The sequence below is a fragment of the Haplochromis burtoni genome, unplaced genomic scaffold (assembly GCF_018398535.1).
Source record: "Haplochromis burtoni strain Fernald_Lab_line unplaced genomic scaffold, NCSU_Asbu1 Contig_194, whole genome shotgun sequence".
Classification (NCBI taxonomy): Eukaryota; Metazoa; Chordata; class Actinopteri; order Cichliformes; family Cichlidae; genus Haplochromis; species Haplochromis burtoni.
Window position 1 is genome coordinate 149,468 of NW_024582555.1, and position 18,601 is coordinate 168,068.

Below are 18,601 nucleotides of genomic sequence, written 5' to 3' on the forward strand. Positions count from 1 at the left end.
AAAACACAACAGTGACAGTGATGGAGGTTTTATAATTTGTGGCAATTATTAGGTCTGCAGTCCGGAGACATGACACATACTCTGACACCTGTTTTGGTAATTCGCATTGATTTTCACTGTCACATCCAGCAGAGGAGGCAGGCATTTACATCAGACCCGTCTAGTCAATCACAGAGTATTTTTGGGAGCTTAAAATGGATGTGAATGATCACAAGTTTCAAGGTTTCGCTTCCAAAGAAATGCTCATTGTGGCTCCATGCTATTGTGGTAAAAAAAAAAAAATCACACAGAAGTGTTGTTATATGATAAATTATACCCTTGTATTTTTAGACATTTTAGAAAATAAAATATTGTGAAAAGCTTATTTTGGCTTTCGGTTGGTGTGAATGAAATCAAAGTTTTTCTTCTGCTGCTCTCCAATGACATGTTGCTTTTTTCAAGAAGTTCTTTAATGTAATATACCGTATATTTTCTCTGGAAGGAATTTTGCAGCGTCTTGCATTTTTCTTGGTCTATGTTGCGATTTGAATGTGTATGTGTAAATATATGAGACACATAATATGCACCCAATGATGGTTTGTCCCTGAATCCTTAAAGCATTTTCTTTTTAACTGTTTTGAAAGACGTATATTAAAGTCTCGCTGATAGCTGGAAAGTTGTTTGGCACTCATTCTCCACCTCTCTCCTTTTGTCTTTTTGTTTCAGACATCACTCGCCACCAGATTTGCACAAGAGGCCTTTGGGAAGCAGTACAAACAAACCATTGGTCTGGATTTCTTTCTGAAGAGAATTAGCCTTCCAGGTGAGACACCTTTGTAATCGTTCGGGGACGTGTGTGTTGCACGAGTGTGCACTGGCGCTCTGCCGATTTGTAATTCTAATAAAACACTGATGATAATGCACAGCGAATGCTTAAAACACAACAGACTGTGTTAACTGTGAGAGGCTGTTTGAATTCTGTATATCTGCTAGAGGTGGGAATCACCATACAGCCCACGATACGATATTATTGCAATTTTTTTTTAAATATTTCGCGATATTCAGATTCTGCACATAAAGGTAAACTTTATCAATATTCATTTTATCTAATATCAAAGTCTCGCACTCAGTCTTTCTCTCATTTCAGTTTTATTGTTGACAAACTGAACGGTTTGTATTACAGTCTAGTCCAACTTAACTGAATGCAACCATCTGGTACAATTATAGCTATTCTGAACTATGCAATTTATGAAAACTATGCAGCCCATTCAGCAACTGAAGAATTTGAAAGTAAATTAAAACAAAACATAATTTTACATAAAATAAAAAAGTTTTAAACTTAATTAAAATAAAACATGTCTTAAATTAAAATAAGTAAACTGTCATGTTTATTGCTGCCAAAAAAAAGTTAAACACATTTGGACAGTGAAGGAATGTCAGGATTCTTGCTCAGAAAAAGGATCAACATGCTCTGAAGTCAGAGCACAAAAACCTTTTTTGTAACAAAATATCGATTTCTTCTGTCCCTGTATCGATACATTATTAGCAAACAAAATATCACGATACTACACAGTATCGATTTTTTCCCTCACCCCTAATATCTGCCTTAAGATTTTAGATCTTGTGTTTACTTAAAATTATGAGGGGTGAGTAGAGTATTAATAGAAAAGTTAATGAAGGTTCGACAAATAGGCTTGTTGTTCGCCGTCGCTTTTATTTCTGTTTTCCTGTTCTGCCATTTCCAGACAACTTCAGGTAAACTCAGAAGCTGAATGTGTCTTTTCTGGGAGCTCCTCATTGTAGAGTGTCTGTCATTTCTCAGGCTTATTCACTTTGAAAGGTCTTCTCTCCAGAGCAAACAGCACACACTCCCTCTCTTCTTTTTGAGTTGGGTTGGGGGGTTTCACAAGGCCAATGGACAGGTTATGTCCAAACGGGCAAGCCTTGCTCATAATTCTGTGGGCACGGTACAGAGTAAATACATTAACATTTTATATCCATAACGCTGATCCCCCAAGATCAACTGATCTTTGTCCTGCACTACATAAAACATTGATGTTCCTATTTGTTTAGGTTGAGCGCGCAGAAATAAAGCCACACTTTGTTTCCCCTTTAGATCTGTAAAATAAATGTTTATTGACGAATGCTATATTTAGATGAAAGCACTCCGTTTTTACTTCCTACCATGTGAAATGGGGATTTTCAGCATTTTAAATGGCATTTCTTGAGCCCTGCCAAAGCCTAAGCTCCAGAAATCTGCAAAGTGGCTCCATTCTTTCATTACTAATAAAACAACATTAAGCGAGGGCAAATTAAGTGCTAAAAGTAAAAGTTATGCTGATTTGTGACTTGGCTGAAGGATTCTATTTTGACTTTGTGTCAGTTTCAGCTTATGAGACTTAGGAGAACTAAACCCCCAAAAATGCTGTGGTGGAGTCGGGATGAAAAGAACCAACCATAAGCATAGGCTGGGCTCGGCTCCTTAATATGAGCTCGAACAAACGCTATTGATCGTGTGACTTCTCTTTCCAGTAAGTTTCGTTCCTGAAATAATCACAGATCTTTTTAGCGTTAAATTCGAAGCTTTGTTTGAATATAGTGTACATATGTCTGTATCACTGGGGCAGCAACAACACTGGGTTCAACAGCGGACTTGTTAAATGGCCCATTTTCTGGGGAATTGGGTGTTGATGAGCTGATGAAGAGGAGGGTGGCTGTACAAGCTGGGTGGTCCCAAACGTTGTTAGGACCCCCACCTTGCCTTGTATTGGAGAGGTTGTGTGGTTCTCTGGGTCTCTATGGGGCTGTAAGGGTCTTTTGCAGCAGGGGGGAGAGTAGCCTATAGCCAGCGTTGGCCCCTCTCACCATGAAGGCCCAGCTTGTCAAACTTAATGTACATTTTCCAATGTGGGGAGAGGTGAGGCGAGGCCGACTGGCACACAACAGCCTCCTCTGTGTGTGCTTTTTATAACAATACCTCTTCCAGATGTCCCTGCCAAACCAGTGAGGTACAGGCGGTGAAGGGGATTGAGTAGAGGTGAAATTTACTTGATAAATCCTGTCAGAGTTCAGCCTTCAGAAGCTTTTATCCTGCGCCACCTTCAAGACACTGGTTTTTCTTACCTTGTTATCAGTTTTTAAGGCTTGTCTGCAGTTTTCACTTTTTCCAAAGTGCGAGGTGAAAAATGTCAGCCCTGCAGAGTCAGCATGAATCTTTGAAACACAAATAAAGCTAGCGTCTGAGCACAGTGGATGGGTGGGGATGGGTCTTTAAGACACCAGGGAGCCATTATTCATCACACTTCTCAATGTAGCTTTACATTGACACTGTATAGTCTAGATCAAGTGACTGTAACCCTCAGCGTTTCCTTCCCGCACCTTAAAAAGGGGACCTGTGAAGGGTTTGAGTCGTCCAGCCGTGTCCAGCCGTGTCCACTGTGTATGCTCAGCTCCCCATTGCTCCTGGGCCTTCATCACACCAACATAAACTCCTCACTGTCTGGTCCTCCCTCCTCCTCTTTTTTTGACTTTTTTTTCAACCACCCCTTTCATTTTCCAGAGGAAGAAAATATTTATTTGGATTTGGTTTTTGTGCCCGTCTTTCTCTCTCCCCCTCTCATCCACTCCTCCTTTCTCTTTCCACAGGCATAAGGACAACAGTCTTCTTTTCCTCTTATTTTCTGTTTAATTATTGCTATTTTTCTTAACAGCACATAATTCTCTTCACTTTCCTTACTTGGCAGGTTATGGCACAATGCAAACAGCTCTTCCTAGACTAATAAGAAGTCTTTTTTTTTTACTGCCAGTGTATTAAGAATGTTTAAATTAGAGGGTAAGCGTACCTATTTCATCTCCCCTCAATCTCTGGGCTGGATATTCTTGGATGTGAGGTGTAGGTGATCCGCCAGTTCAAGAGCGCTAAGCATGAAAGATTAATTCCTGATTTATTGTTTCCATTATGTAAATCAACAATGTTGACTTTTATTATGGAAATCGCTCACCCAAAAATACAGGCTCCAATTACAGCTTACTTATCATTTCCACAGGATCTTGAGCTTTGTTAAAACAAACAAGTTAAAAGGAAATACAACATCTGGAGTAGAAACCCGCAAATTGGCCTTATCATTTTTTTTATTTGTGTTTTTTAACTGGTTAGCAGATAAATGCATTTTAGGAAATGAAAGTGCGAATGTAAACTCTAAAAGCCTCTTTGCCTCCCTTACAGAGTAGACCTTTGTATTTTTTGTCATTTAAATGTCAGTTTTTTCTAATATTGGAGTTTTTATGTTTTTTCTCTTTACCACAGGCAATTTGAACGTCACCCTGCAGGTGTGGGACATAGGAGGCCAAACATTAGGAGGGAAAATGCTGGATAAATACGTATATGGAGCTCATGTAAGGGCGCACAGAGAACCAGCTTTTTATTCTATATAACAAACATGTAGACATCTCTATTTGTGCTGCCACTTCCTCTCTGGGAACTTGAGCCCTCTAACATGAAGAGAAAAAAACTCAGGAAGGAAAGAAATTTGTAAATCTGCAAACCAAATGTTAATACATGATTTGTCACATTGGAGAATAAAGTCATGGGAAGCACAGGAAGAATTAGTTTCCAGTTTGGTAATATCCGTGTATTGGTGACTCTGTGCATGCTTATTATTACAGTCTCAGCAGTCATTCAAAGCCTGCCACTCCCTCCCTGTGGAGGGAAATCATAATAAACTGTCATTTGGATTCATAGTGAAGTGCAGCAGGTCAGTGGAGCTTTAAAAAAATCCCTATATCTCTAGTTTTCACAGAGTTGCCAGACTTGGGTGGTTAAACTGAAAAATGTTGATAATACTGTAGGTCAACACTGTGAGCAATAAGTATAGTTGTAACCACAAAGGATTTGCAATTATATGACAAATGCAAGTAATTTGACTTATTTTGTAGGCTAAGTAACTTCCAGTGTTTTGATAATATTTGCCTCATATGCACAAAAGCTGACATGACTAAATGATCTGTTGACTCTCACCTTTTATTTAATGCTTGTTCACTAGAAAATTTTACACGCTGTTGATTAACATGACAGCCAAGCTTTGTACAAACACAACAGTTTGTGTCGGTGCTTACCAGTTTATACGCCGCAACCTAAGTGCCCGCAGGTAGCTGTGTTGTTTTACAGCAGATGACACACTCGTTCACCTTTAGATCATATCTTGTTTGAAAAGCCTAATCCTAAAACCAGTACTGAAGCTCTAAAAACATGCAGCAGTACGAGAATACATTTTTGTAATGTTTATCCTTAGAACCTGGATAAACGGTTGAGCATTCTTGTTCATTTCAGAAATCTATTTGGCTTAATTAAAGTCAATTTTTTCTATTGATGTTTGCTCTAATATTATCTCTGTGTTCTTCCTTCGTGAGAAAAATCTGGTGCATCACACCGCCCCATTATGGCACTCTGCTTTGGGAGTTTGTCATTAGGGAAGTGTAGAAGTTTCACACCTTTTGTTCGACACTGTGCATCCTGTAATCAATCATGGCTGTTCAGAGAGGCTCGCTGTAATTGTCAAGAGGGGTAAGCTGTCGTCGCCGACCATGCGTGTTGTGACAGTGCGTGTCCGTTGGACAAAAAGCAACAGACACCCCTCCAGTCATGTTGCATCATGCAGTAAACGTAGAGACATTTACTCTGGCTCATGTTCATTTCCAGACCCTTTTGAAAAGGCGAAGCCTTGTGTAGTTAGAGATAGTTGACTCATGCGATTATTATTTGTCTTGCACTGTGCAAGCACCTCTTGTATCTGTTTGCTTTTTGATTAATTTATGTGTTCATGTAAACAGCTCCTTCTGGCCTGAGTGTTTAACCAAACACGGCTCTTGTATCGTTGCATGACTGTTTCTGTCGTGCAGCGAGCGTTTAGGATTATGGAGGGAGGAGAAAAAATGTCTTGAAGCAGACAACCTTCATTCATTAGCTCAGACAGCAGATAACCAAACCTGACCTCCATTCTGCAGTGAATCTGCAGTATGCTTACACAACTGGGAGTAATTTATGTGCAAATCACTATTTTCATAATAAAAAAAGATCCTCAGCTTCGTTTTAGTTTCATGATAGTACTAAAGTTATGTTTGAGTGAATGAGTGTGACCCCTACTCTAAGAAGTGGAGCAGTGCCACCTACTGTTGCCTTCCTGGCTCAGTTATATTCATGAATGTGACTATGTGGGTCAAAAATGAGTAACTGCCTCCCACTTGATTCCCTCAGAAGCAGCTGATTATTATTTTTTTCTCGGTCCAGCTACTTATCATATATTAACATTAAAATGCCACGCAGAATTAAGATTATTTTCAAAATCACAGCCCCTTTAAGTACATATTGATCAGTCAACATTTTTTGTTAAATGTCCCCGACCCTTAAAAGTTTACCTAAAATACACTTTTTACAAAGTTCTCCTCAAAAAATAGATAAAGCGTTGCAGCATCTTTGTAATTGAAACTATGATATATCCTACAATATTATTGCTCAGTGTTGACTATAAAAAATGTGGTGAAAAAAATTTATTTGGCTTTTTAAAAAAAATATAATTAGTATTTGCATCTTTAAACGGCACGATTTCAGCCAGCCCCTGTATACTTCAAGAGCTTCTGAAAATATGTACAGTATTGGAGAGTAGGTAGGTAAAATTTTACAGATTTTACACAATCCCACACAGGTCGCCCCACTAGAAGCAATCAGTTACTTTTACAGAATGATCCTTGTTGGTAGAAAATAATCAGTATACATCTGTTATAAATGTGAACTTCTGAAATCGGTGTTTGTTAGCATTAACACTGTTTGCCTCCTCTTTGTCCAATACAGGGGGTTCTACTGGTATACGATATCACCAACTACCAGAGCTTTGAGAATCTAGAGGATTGGTTTAGCATGGTCAAGAAGGCCAATGAGGAATCTGATATTCAGCCAGTTATCTCCTTGGTAGGCAACAAAAGTAAGTATTGCACGAACAAAAAATAAAATGCACACAAAAAAGACCATAGACACAGACTATAAGAATGATTACACTGCTTTGAAAGAACTTTATTTGCAGGATTTTTATTTCAGAAGCTGCATATGAAATTAGGTTATTACAGGTTTTTGTTTGAGTATTTTACCCTGATGCATTTTTCATCTGAGTGCCTGTGTTTGTGTGGAGGAGTGCATATGTGATGGTAGCAGACGTGTTTGTTAGAGCACCAGATAACAGATTGGTGTGATAAGAGAGCGAAGTTTGAGAGCGATGGGAATGCTGATGTTTGTGAACTCCTGGGCGTGACTGATGATGATTTAATATGGGCCAGCGGACCCAGGCTACCGCTTATCTGCCCCCCTCACCCATCCCACAGTCTGATTCTGCTCTCCTGTCCCAAATCGGTTAAGGTGAGGGACTGGACATTAACCAGACGGCTCTTTTCCTATTAGCCTGCAGCCGTCCCAGCATCTCCAAAATAAAGACCAATAATGATGACTCTTTTAAACATCCCCGTGACAGATGTGGAGTCATGGCTGCCGTTGTGTTATTTTAAAGCGAGACGTCACTGTGTGTGTGTGTTATGGTGACTGTCCACCTTCCCAGGCAATGATGAACAGTCAACAGAGCGGTGCCTACACACAGGAAACTCGCTAATGTTACTCACCGCAGATCATAGGTCACGGTTTAATTCGCCTGTCTAGAGCAGATTCTCTTGTCTTCACATCCGTTGCGATTTCTAATGCCCCGGCTTTAACAGTGGGCGCCTCTGTATTTAGGCTGGAGTTTGGGATGTGCTGGTGAGTGTGTGTACTGTAATACTTAAGTAGTGTACATCCCGCTGTCAAGCTCCTCATCCACACCCCCCCACACCCACCACCCCCACAGTTACTTTACCTCTAATGGCTCTAATGCTGAGAATGGTCCATGTGTGTTTTTTCTGTTCCTACACACTGAAAAAAAGAAAAACACAATCCCACACAGATTGCCCCACTAGGAGCAATCAATTACTTTGCGAGAGTAAGAATCCCCGAACCCTCCCATGGTGTCCGTTTTCTTTATTTTATATTTTCCAGGGTGCTCGGCAAAGTTAGTCTAGATATTCTTTTAATCTATTTTGCAAAACATCTACTGTTTTGTAGTACTGTGGCTCTTCCCTCCTCCAATTGTAATACTTTAACAGTGTTGTGAGCATATGAAAACACAGCATTCTTTGGTGAGCAGAGTTTAGATGGCTTTTGAATAGTTCCCATGATGTTGGGCTGAATGAGGCAGCATGTTTGTGACAACCAAAATAGAAGTACAGACATAACAAGGAGCTTATAAAAACACTACAGATTTATGTCTCTGTGATGTCTTAGGGGGAGATTGTGGTGTTTCACCACTCAGATATTTTTAGTGGTTCCACTTAGATTAACTTAAGGTGAACAGTGGCTGTGGTAATACTTACTTTAGTGGCCGTTTACTGCTGGAAGAATATTCAGATAAAAAAATATCTATAACAGTATTATAACAAGTTGATTTGAATACTAATAAAAGTCAACATGCATGCTTCAGTCAGATAATACTGTATTTGGCTTAGTGACAGCTACTATACACTGAGCTTTAAAATCCAGTACTACTACTGTTCCTGCCTTCTACTCTAATTTGAACACTGTCTTCTTTTCCCCGTGTACGGTAATTGAGCCGTCGAAACAGACAGGTTCATTAGTGATGCCGTCCCCTCCTCTCCTTACCCTGGCCTGGCTGCCCTCCTGTGCCATGTCGCTGCTGGGAAACAGCCTTTCCTTTCTTCGGCTTTGAATGACCAGCTAGGGTTAAGTGTACTTGTTAAGCATCAGTATGCTGCACCCCATAACCCTCAACCTGCTGCCCAGAGTCTTATGTCAAATAATGGCACCACTTGTAACAATTCAGAGAGGGAGCCCATGAAATGTTTTATTGAGGGCTCACATATGTGCACAGAATTATTTATGCAGTTGCATGCACACATATGCACTTAGGTGAAAGAACACACTAGTCGAATTTCTGGGAAAACATTGGTAATGGAAGAATCCTAAGCTTCTGGTCTGTCTAAACACACTATAATGTTTATTACAGTGCATCCTCACGTAATACCGTATGGTACACAGGAACCTCTCAAGAGATATGTTGGCTTGTTATGCGGTCATCCCTTCCAACACTTGAATGCTTCATTTTTAGTGAAGTAACAAGTGCTGTGTGTTTTGAAAGTGCTCCAGATGATAAATTCTCCCTCTTTCTGCTTCAGCTGCAATGAGCCTGTTTGTGACTGTTTGCTTTTTAAACGAGAGATTGTCTGAAATCTGTGATTTAACAAAGCAAAAGCACAAAACCGTGGCACTATTGATCCATATTTTTGCATCTTAATAAGAGCTGTTAAAATTGGCATACAGTGCTGTTGTGTTGAAATAACTGATGTTACTGTTCAAAATTAGTACCCATATTTCTTTGTAGGCATTAACTCTGTATCGTTTATCAAACCAATTTGTTTTTATTAAGTAGGGATCACAGGACCTTGGCTCCCTCCCCACCCATCACCGTTCCCATTGCCAGTGCTTTTTCTCTCAGGAACTCCACAGCATCCATCATTGACTTGTACAGCCCTTATTTGGGTGACTTAAATGGGTTCAGTTCTCTTAACCTTGCCTCATCACTCATGGGCTTTTGCTCTGTGGTTCTAACACTGTTCATTGCTGATCCACTCAGGCCTGCCCTGGGAAACATCTCTTCTGCAAGAAGATAAGGTGCCCGCATGAATGGAATCTAACCCTTCCTGCTTTCTTCTTGTGTTCTGTTTCTTTCTTTTCTAAGCCCTTATCTTGTTCCATCTCTCAAACATACTTGTGCCTTCATTTTCAGCCCTGTGCAAACACTGACTCTTTCAATTAAACACACTTATACCTACAAGTCCTCTTATCTCTCACATGTGTAGACCAACACCTCCGCTGTAGCTGCCTTTGGTTACTGTAATGTCTTTTCATTGGCTCTGCATTTCTGTTGTGTTTAACAACACACATGTGTTTGCTTTCTGCACGCTACGACAGATCTCACTGCATACCGTTACCCGTTGCACTTCCCTCTCCCGGGTTTTCCATCCAACCATATGAAAGTTAAAGTGAAACATGGATCTTTCCTTACTCTGGATTCTCTTGAAGCATGTCCTTACCCAACAACATTGTTGGTCTTAAGCTCTTAGCCCTCTTGGGTAGGCCTCGGGTGGAGTTGTAGCCTCCCCCTCCACAGCTCTCTCTCTCACCTCTGTCACCTCCTTGCCCCTGTAAAGCTGCCACAGTTCCTGTCTGTTCAGTGTAGGGCTGCACGTTTCTTAATAGAGAGATGCTCAGAAGTCCAGGAGTGCAGAGGAGCTCAATGCGCTTCTGTTTTTGGTTTAGCTCAAAAATGTTTTTCCTGGCTCAACCCACTCATACTTAGGTCCTCTTACAACAAACTAAAAGGTCCTAATTGCCCCCAAGGGAAAGATTTAGCCACAATAGACATGTGGTCGGACAAAAGCCCAGTACTCTTACCCCGGCACCCTCACCCCTCCCCAGACAGGAGGGATGAACACGTCAGCAGTGTCTGTTTTGCACTGTGGGTAGCATGACCACAGGTTCGACGCTGTAAAACATTATATATACAGAATATAGACCCAGTTAGGCACGGTGTATGGTTGGGTAGACATCTGGAATGTTTACAGTTTACAGCAAATCCAGTGTTTCCTGTTTCTCTTCACATTTTATTTAAGGTAAAGAGTCAAATTAGATGTGTGTATCAAATTGTCTCTATGACCACACTCACTGTAGCCTGCTGTCTGGCTGTGAGTCTGGAAAAGATGTGAAACCGAATCTGGTCACAAGATTTAGATATAGAGAGAGATGAATGAAGAATTACAGCTGAATTACACTGTGGTTCATAATCCAGTGTAAAGTTGCAATTGCAGACACAGTGATTAAAAGGTACTTAAGTTCTTTTTTTCGCAGTCTTACCGACACAGAACTAAATTAAGTAAATGGTAAAATTTAATTGTAACAGCTTTTGACCCAGCTTTGGTCCCTGCACTCGTCTTTTGACTCTCATGCCTGTTGAAACATGGAAAGTCCTCATTCATTTTAGCCATCCATAAAGCAAATATTGTTGCACATGCAGTAGATGATCAGACTTCGAATACCTTCTTGTGTGGTAAGTCACGGGCCATTTGACTTGCACAGAACAGCTTAGCCACCTGACCGGAGTGCAGCCTGGAACCCTCATCACACTCAGGCTATACTTTATTTCTTCACTGCTCCACAACATTGATATGGAGGAATTCCTGGAAGAGGCCTTGCTGACACAGGATTAGGTAAATAACTGACTGATGTAGATCCAGGGGCATATTTTATAAATGTATGTGAAATATCAACACAGTTTTTCCCTCCGTTTTTGCTAAATTTACTTTTTAGTTGTGTGAAATATTACATCACAGTCTTTGCACTCTGCTTCTGCTTCATGTTTCAAGTTTGTTCAGGCAGTTGTGAGCAGAACTCTTTCCATGTTATGATTCATTGCTGTGGCATGCTGTTGAATATGAAGGCCAATCTAATGCATCACTGCTCACAGGAAGATTTTATAAATATGAATAGTGTTATAGTGAGCAACATATACAGTTAAGAAGGCTGCCCTGTGCTCTGTTTAATTGTTATAGCTCATAGTTACGCTGTCGGCTCACAGAGGCATGTATTACTGCCCTCTCGTAAAAGTCCACTTAATTTAACAGCGACAGGAGAGCTTGGAGGACATGGCCAGTGAAACCCTGGGCAGCGACTTGTGCGGTCGGCTCAGAACCGGGCCTTTTGTCCGCTTTTCATGAGTCCTGGGAGCCCGTTAACCTAGCCGGCAAGGCTCTCGGCCTCACGTTTTACTGTTGCAGTGACAGGCCGGCACTCCAGCCCTCAGCCTGCGTGCAGAGCTACTGCTGGACACTCTGTTTTTCATTCTCTGACCGAGGGGGAAGACCATATTGTTTTACTAGCTGCTTTGGAGTACCTGATTATGTTTTCAAGTGTGAATGCATGTGTGCATATGAGTGTGTCTGCACATCGTTTCATGAAGGACGATCAAATGACAAGATGAGCTGTGATCAATGAGCTGTCGACAGAACACTTCTGACCTAGTGGAAAGCGAGTCCCCTGATGGTCCTGGCCCGTTTCAGGCCACCGGGGCTGGGGCGCCCCTGCACAAAGAGCGCTCTGTCTCTGTCAGGATTCCCCCGAGGAATCCTGCACAGGCCCCGCTCACCTCGACAGCACCCGGCTACGAACAGCACTTCATCTGTCTGTACTCAGAAAAGTCATGATAATATTATTAACTTAACTCAGTGCTTTAATATGCTGATAATTATTTCCAATTATCCAACCATACATTTAGATTCAGCTGTACAGTGTCCAAAGCCAGCAATAAATCGCAGAAATATTGATGCGGGAAATGTGTTTTCTGTGCTGTAATAGGTATTAAGCTGATAAATTTAAATATTGAAGTACTTTGGCACTAAAATGAGATGTTTCAGGCTTTAAAAACATAAACAGCAACAATTATAAACAATATCTACACTGTTTAGGTTTTAATGAAATGTATAGCAGTGCTGTTACTTGCCTCCTGAATGACTGCATAGTGTTTAAAAAATAAAGAAAACAGTCATGGATTATACTGTATTTCTGAAAAAGAAACTGGGGACAAGCCAGCAGTTTTTGGAAGTAAAAAAGTAGTTATTGTTGCATTTACGTCGTGTGTGTGTGTGTGTGTATAGAGAGAGATCTATATATCTCTATATATCTCTATATATCTATATCTATCTATCTATCTATCTATCTATCTATCTATCTATCTATCTATCTATCTATCTATCTATCTTATCTATAATATATATATATATATATATATATTATATATAGATATATATATATAATATATATATATAATATATATATATATATATATATATATATATATATATATATATATATATATATATAATATATATACATAACATACATATACACACACAATCACATATATATATTGTATATGTATATATGTATGATGTAGTATATAGTATGTATGTGTATATATGTATAGTATGTATGTGTGTGTGTATATATATATATGATATATATATATATATATATGATATGATTTTATATATATATATATATATATATTAATTGTATATATATATATATTTATGTGTGTTATATATATTATGGTGATATTTTGTGTGTGTATTTATGTTGATATATATATATATATGTGTGTGTATATATATATGTGTGTGTAATGCAGGTACAGAACTATCACACCCTTCATATTTCAAACCCTCAGTTTTTATGAGCTCTCTTTGAGTCATGTAAACCAGTTGGACCCAATCATTTAAATGCTTCACATAAATTCAACTAGTTATGCTGTTTTATTAGCCACTCGTGGTATGTATGAAAGTTAAATCGGTGTCTAATTCAATCAAACATCACGCAGAATGTTTTATTATACTTTTACTGACCTTTTTAAACTGGTAAACGTTTTTCTAAATCTTGTGCAAGAAAATTTATGGGTAAATAAAATACCTCGTGCGATTAATCTTTACCTGTTCGCCTATCAGACTTCTGCAGTGTAATATTAATAGTGATATTTAACTATCCTTTAAGTTTCTGTTATTTTTTTGTGGCTTTTGTGGAAGTAGTGGAATATGCAATATATGCTTTAGAGTGTTTTTGACTGCAAGTGTGATAGTGGAAGTTTTGACCAATGGTGGCACTAGTGAGCATTGTTTGAATTTGCAGCCATAAGCACAGGGGCGATGTAGAGGTGGGGTCCTCCAAAAAAGAATATCTGATGGCCTAAAAACAAAGCAGTCAAGAAGCAGAATGCAAAAAGGTTTCACAAAAGTTGTTAGGAGTAAAAAGCCATGTGTAATGCTCAGATGTGGGTACCCCAGGTTTCTCCCACAGCCCAAAGACATACTTGTTTGGGTAATTCGCGATTCCAAATTGGCCGTAGGTGTAAATGCGAGCGTAAATGGCGATCTTTCCAGAGTGTTCCCCAACTGTCACCCCATGACAGGTGGGATGGGCTCGACTCCCGCTGGGACCCTGAATTGGATAAGCAGAAGTAAACTGATGGTAGATGGACAAATAAGTTAGCAGATCAGTACACATGATCAGCCAACACAGGCGTACAGTACAAAGCTTAATTTTACTTGAGAGAGTTTAATTTAATAACAAACCTTTGCTGTACTTAACAAAGAATAACATATGAAAATGTTGTTGAGGGGTTTGAGTAAAATGATGTTGTGCATATGCAGAGGATGCCAGAAACCTATAAGAACAGCACTGCTCTTCTGTCATTTTAAGGGTAAAGTAACAGTTGAGGCTAGCAAAACCCTATTAAATGTCAGTACTGCAGAGTAGTCTTGGGATGTTTTTAAAGTTAGTGGTGCATGGAGAACAATTTGCCCAGACAGTTGTAAGTCATTTCATTAGGATCTGGACTCTGTTTGATATTTCTTGCCCTCACTATACAGTCTGAATCGATTCATGGTCAGTGAGGGTAAGCTGAGGCAAATCCTTTTAACAGGGTCTTAAAGCCATAGCGTGAGGTAATGTTGGAAGTGATAGGTTCTCCCCTGGGGTTGATTAGGCTCAGTCCTGTAACTTTCACTTAATGGGATATGACCCCTCAGAGCCCCAAGTCTCTGAAAACACACGCATGCCTGGCCATTATTACCACACACAGATACATAGACACGCACTCACAGTTCACACATTCGGCCCTCATGCCCCCAACGCACGACTGCTGTTTGGTTTAAAACGAGGCCGTCGACAATTAACTGTGTTATGCTAAGCTTATTCTCTGGCTGTTTCTCGCTGGATAAACTGTTCCAATTGGTCCCCAGCAGCTGGCTGAGGCAAACAGTAAGTAGGTGTCTCTGTTATCACAGCGTGGTTTTAAAAAGGCCTGAGAGGATTAGACAGTGTAGTGTAGGATTTCAGGCTGGTTAGCCAACACAGACCTTTTAGGTGATTGTTTTGCCTTGGCAGCATGTGTCGGTGAACTCCAACAATCAAGGAATCCCTCCTTGAATTATCACATTGTTCACATTTGGGTACAGTGACAATAACCATGTCTCTTGAAGGTACTTGCCCAGTAACCTTTGTGGTCTGGTGTGTATTCTCATTGGCAAAGTGATGGTTTAAAAGAGGAAAAAACTTTGCTTGGGGTGGTTAAAGTTACCAAAGTTGTTTTGAAGGAGATCTGGTACTTAACAGTATCATGTTAAACCAGCTAAAGTCACATATTATAATGCGTGACAATTATCAGGCAAAACTTACTATTATGGGACAAAAAAGCAATCAAACTGACCTAATGTCTTGCAATATGTGACTACACTGTGCTAATAACTTAAGCTGTTGCAAATGAAGCCAGACCGTATATGAAAGATGGAGGTAGCTTGTGGGTCTGTTTAATTGAAAACCTTAAATCTCCATTCTTTGCAAAGGCCAACAGGGGATGACGACGAGATGCACTAATTGTAATTTTCTTGGCTCATTATAATTTCTGGTTCTGATTTTCTTTCAAAGGATGGTAACTGACAGCATATACAGACAAAAATTAACTAATAAAAAAATTATAATAAAAGCAATTATTCATTTTTCCCTAAACTTTAGCAAGTTACAGGATCTTTGTTCACTTAAACAAGTGAATACAAACCACGTTTACTGGCACTTAACCTGCAACCACCAGCAGACATAATTTACCTTACCAAAGATGCAATAGAGTTGTACAACAAAACAAATGTCAGCTGCTTACATCATTTTTTAGTATGTTTATATAATCACCAGATAACAGAACATTGACCCTTTTTTTCTTTTTCACTCATCTTGATAATTTTTCTCCTTACTGCTTCGGTCTTTTCTCTGCCTATACTGTGGCTGGTGGATTGTGGGTGGCTGTAAGCTCTGGCTAGTTTTAGTTTTACCATTTTCCCTTTGTCACTTTCTTCAAACTGGGCAGGTGATGTAAGTGTCTTAGACCGACTTATAATCGTCTGAGGTAATATGTGAGACTGGACGGCCAGTGTGTGCTGAACACACTGAAAATCAGCCAGTACAAGCCCCTGGCTGGTTGATCGTTGTCTTTCTATTTTTAAAAAGACTTGCAGTTGTATAGAATTCAGTGGCAGAAAGTCTTTAGATCATCTTGCTGTATTACTACAAAATATACTTTTCTTATAAATTAGCTCCACTGTTATAAGTAAGAAGGGGGTTATGTCTTTAGGTAGATGAGCATATTATTTCTTCCTTCAAAAGTTGCACAAATTATGTTTACGTGATTATTGGTATCATGCTTTTGAGTCTTTTACTGAATTTGATCTTGTTCGGTTGTTATTGGAGCAGTGTGTACAAAATGCTCTGCTACAGCAGGTTGCTGTGTTTTCTTCAACATGACTTCACAACATTTTCACAATACACCTATTTGTGCTTTATTACTGACTCAAAGGGTACTTATAATTCAATGCAGAAAGAACCACCAGACAATGCTACAGCAAGCCATTATTCAATAGCCAACTGCCACAATGATCTGCTGGATAAGCTTCGAGATCTCAGCCTGGCTCCAGTCCCAGCCATGGGGATGTTGTAAGCAGTGTATGTGAAAGTGCAAGTGTGCCAGTAGAGCTGTGGTCTGTGCTAAAAACAAACTCTAGTTTTAAGTCACTCAAAGCAGTAAAGACGATATTAATTCATCACTAATGGCTTTTCAGTTTCTTCGTTTCATTGGCAGTTAATGTGTGATTGTCCTTTCAGGGAAGGTGACAGAGCAAATGGTACTCCTTTAAAAGCATTCTCTGGGCAGATCCATCCAAACAAAATCCAACCTCCTTACTAATTTCAAGTTTTTAAGTGACATAAAAAACCCCGCCAAGCCTGTCTGGTTTCAGGATGATCAGGTCTGCCAGTGAGTGGATTCTTTCCATGAAGGAGGAAAGCTGACATCCACATAGACACTAAATTGTGGAGGGGAACATCCATATTTTCTTCTCATTTGGTTGTGTTCCCATTTAATAGGTCACTGCAATAACAAACCAATTATTTACGGTAAAAGCCTAATTTATCCCCCAGATATTAATCTCTAACTGTTGTCTTGTAATTCACCCCAATGACAGGCAGACCTTTTAAATAAACACTGATGGTGACCACAGCGAGGGAGTGCCATCGCTCTTGACGAGTAATGATCCACTCGCTATCTCTATGCTCTCAGAGGCCTAAACAGTTTATTTCGTGTTTGCAGTCACTTCCTCGGGGTTGTTAAGCTGATGTACAGTTTGACAGAAACAGAGGTAAACCAGATCATTGGAGAAAGATTCTTTTGACCTGATAAGTAGAAATGGGTACATTAGGGAGAAAAATGGAGCAAAACACTAAAACTGTGGGATTAGTCTTGTATTCAGTCTACACAGACAGATGCTGAAAAATTATTTTGTGTGGGAAAGTGGGTCCTTTACCCTACAGTATTATTTTGTGACTTAAAGGAGCCATGAACCACTACTACCATATACAGAATTTAGGGTTACCTTGTTTGCTTATCTATCATAATGTATATTAAGTTAATATTACCACGTAGATGTTCCTTTTTTAATCATACAACCCTTTAAAAAAAGAAAACACTGGGTTCTGTGTAATATAAATATGCAATGCAATCATTTTCATATTAGATTTTTTTCTTTAAACATTAAGAGACTGGGATCTTCATGTCCCCACTGAAAACACAAATATTTTCAATAATGGAAACTACTGAAAACCATTGTCAGTGAACACAGGCTACACTACACATATCTACATCCACATATCCTCATAGGCAAGTCATTTAAGATGGAGAGAAATTGGTCAAAATGTTTTATTATTTTGTTCAAAATCATTGACACTGTGTCCCAAACGCTAAAGAGGAGAAGGCTAGTCATACTTGTTGTCTGACCATGTTGGTAGGGAGGAGCAGAGTGTACTTCAACATGTGCAATCTCCAGAGGTGTCTACTTCTAAGCAAACTATTTTGAGTCAGAGTTTTCAGAGTCACGAAGGTGGCTGTCTTTTAAATCACCATACTAACTGATGCTAAACACATAACTTGGCCCACAGCAGGTTATGTTAAGTCTCTTGTAGTGCCCCACTGTGACATAGATACTCTGAAGTATTTATTTATGCAACCTACTGAGATGTAACCACAAACTGTTGTGGTGCATTCAGTTTGTGATGCAGAAAAAATGCAGAAATTCTTTTAAGTTTGGCCGTAGTCTGCTTTACGTCTCGATTACATTACTATTACATCCAAGTTTTTTACTGTTATATTTTTAAAAAATTCTTTATAAATCTATGCCACTTGTTGTTCTGATAATAGCTGAGATTGGAGTAAGTAGTGCTCAGTTGATTGATTTTATGCAGAAGAAGAAATGATGCATCATACACCCCCTCTTTATGTGAGCGGACACAGAACACGAACCAGAAAGAGTAATATCCAAGATTGGTAACCACCATGATGATACCTGTAATTGTGCTTTGTAGTAGTAGTAGCGCGCACCCCCCCCC

The 18,601-nt window shown here is 39.5% G+C and overlaps 1 protein-coding gene across 5 annotated transcripts in view; it reads left to right on the forward strand.

Moving 5' to 3' along the window:
- rab28 (RAB28, member RAS oncogene family) overlaps positions 1 to 18,601 on the forward strand; it is a 41,964-nt gene that overhangs the window by 6,279 nt on the left and 17,084 nt on the right. For all 5 annotated transcript variants that reach the window (XM_042226060.1, XM_005935178.3, XM_042226061.1 and 2 more), the window contains exons 2-4: positions 706 to 802; positions 4,286 to 4,374; positions 6,827 to 6,956. In XM_042226060.1, coding sequence (XP_042081994.1) covers positions 706 to 802; positions 4,286 to 4,374; positions 6,827 to 6,956 — 316 coding nt within the window. The remainder of the gene's footprint in view (positions 1 to 705; positions 803 to 4,285; positions 4,375 to 6,826; positions 6,957 to 18,601) is intronic.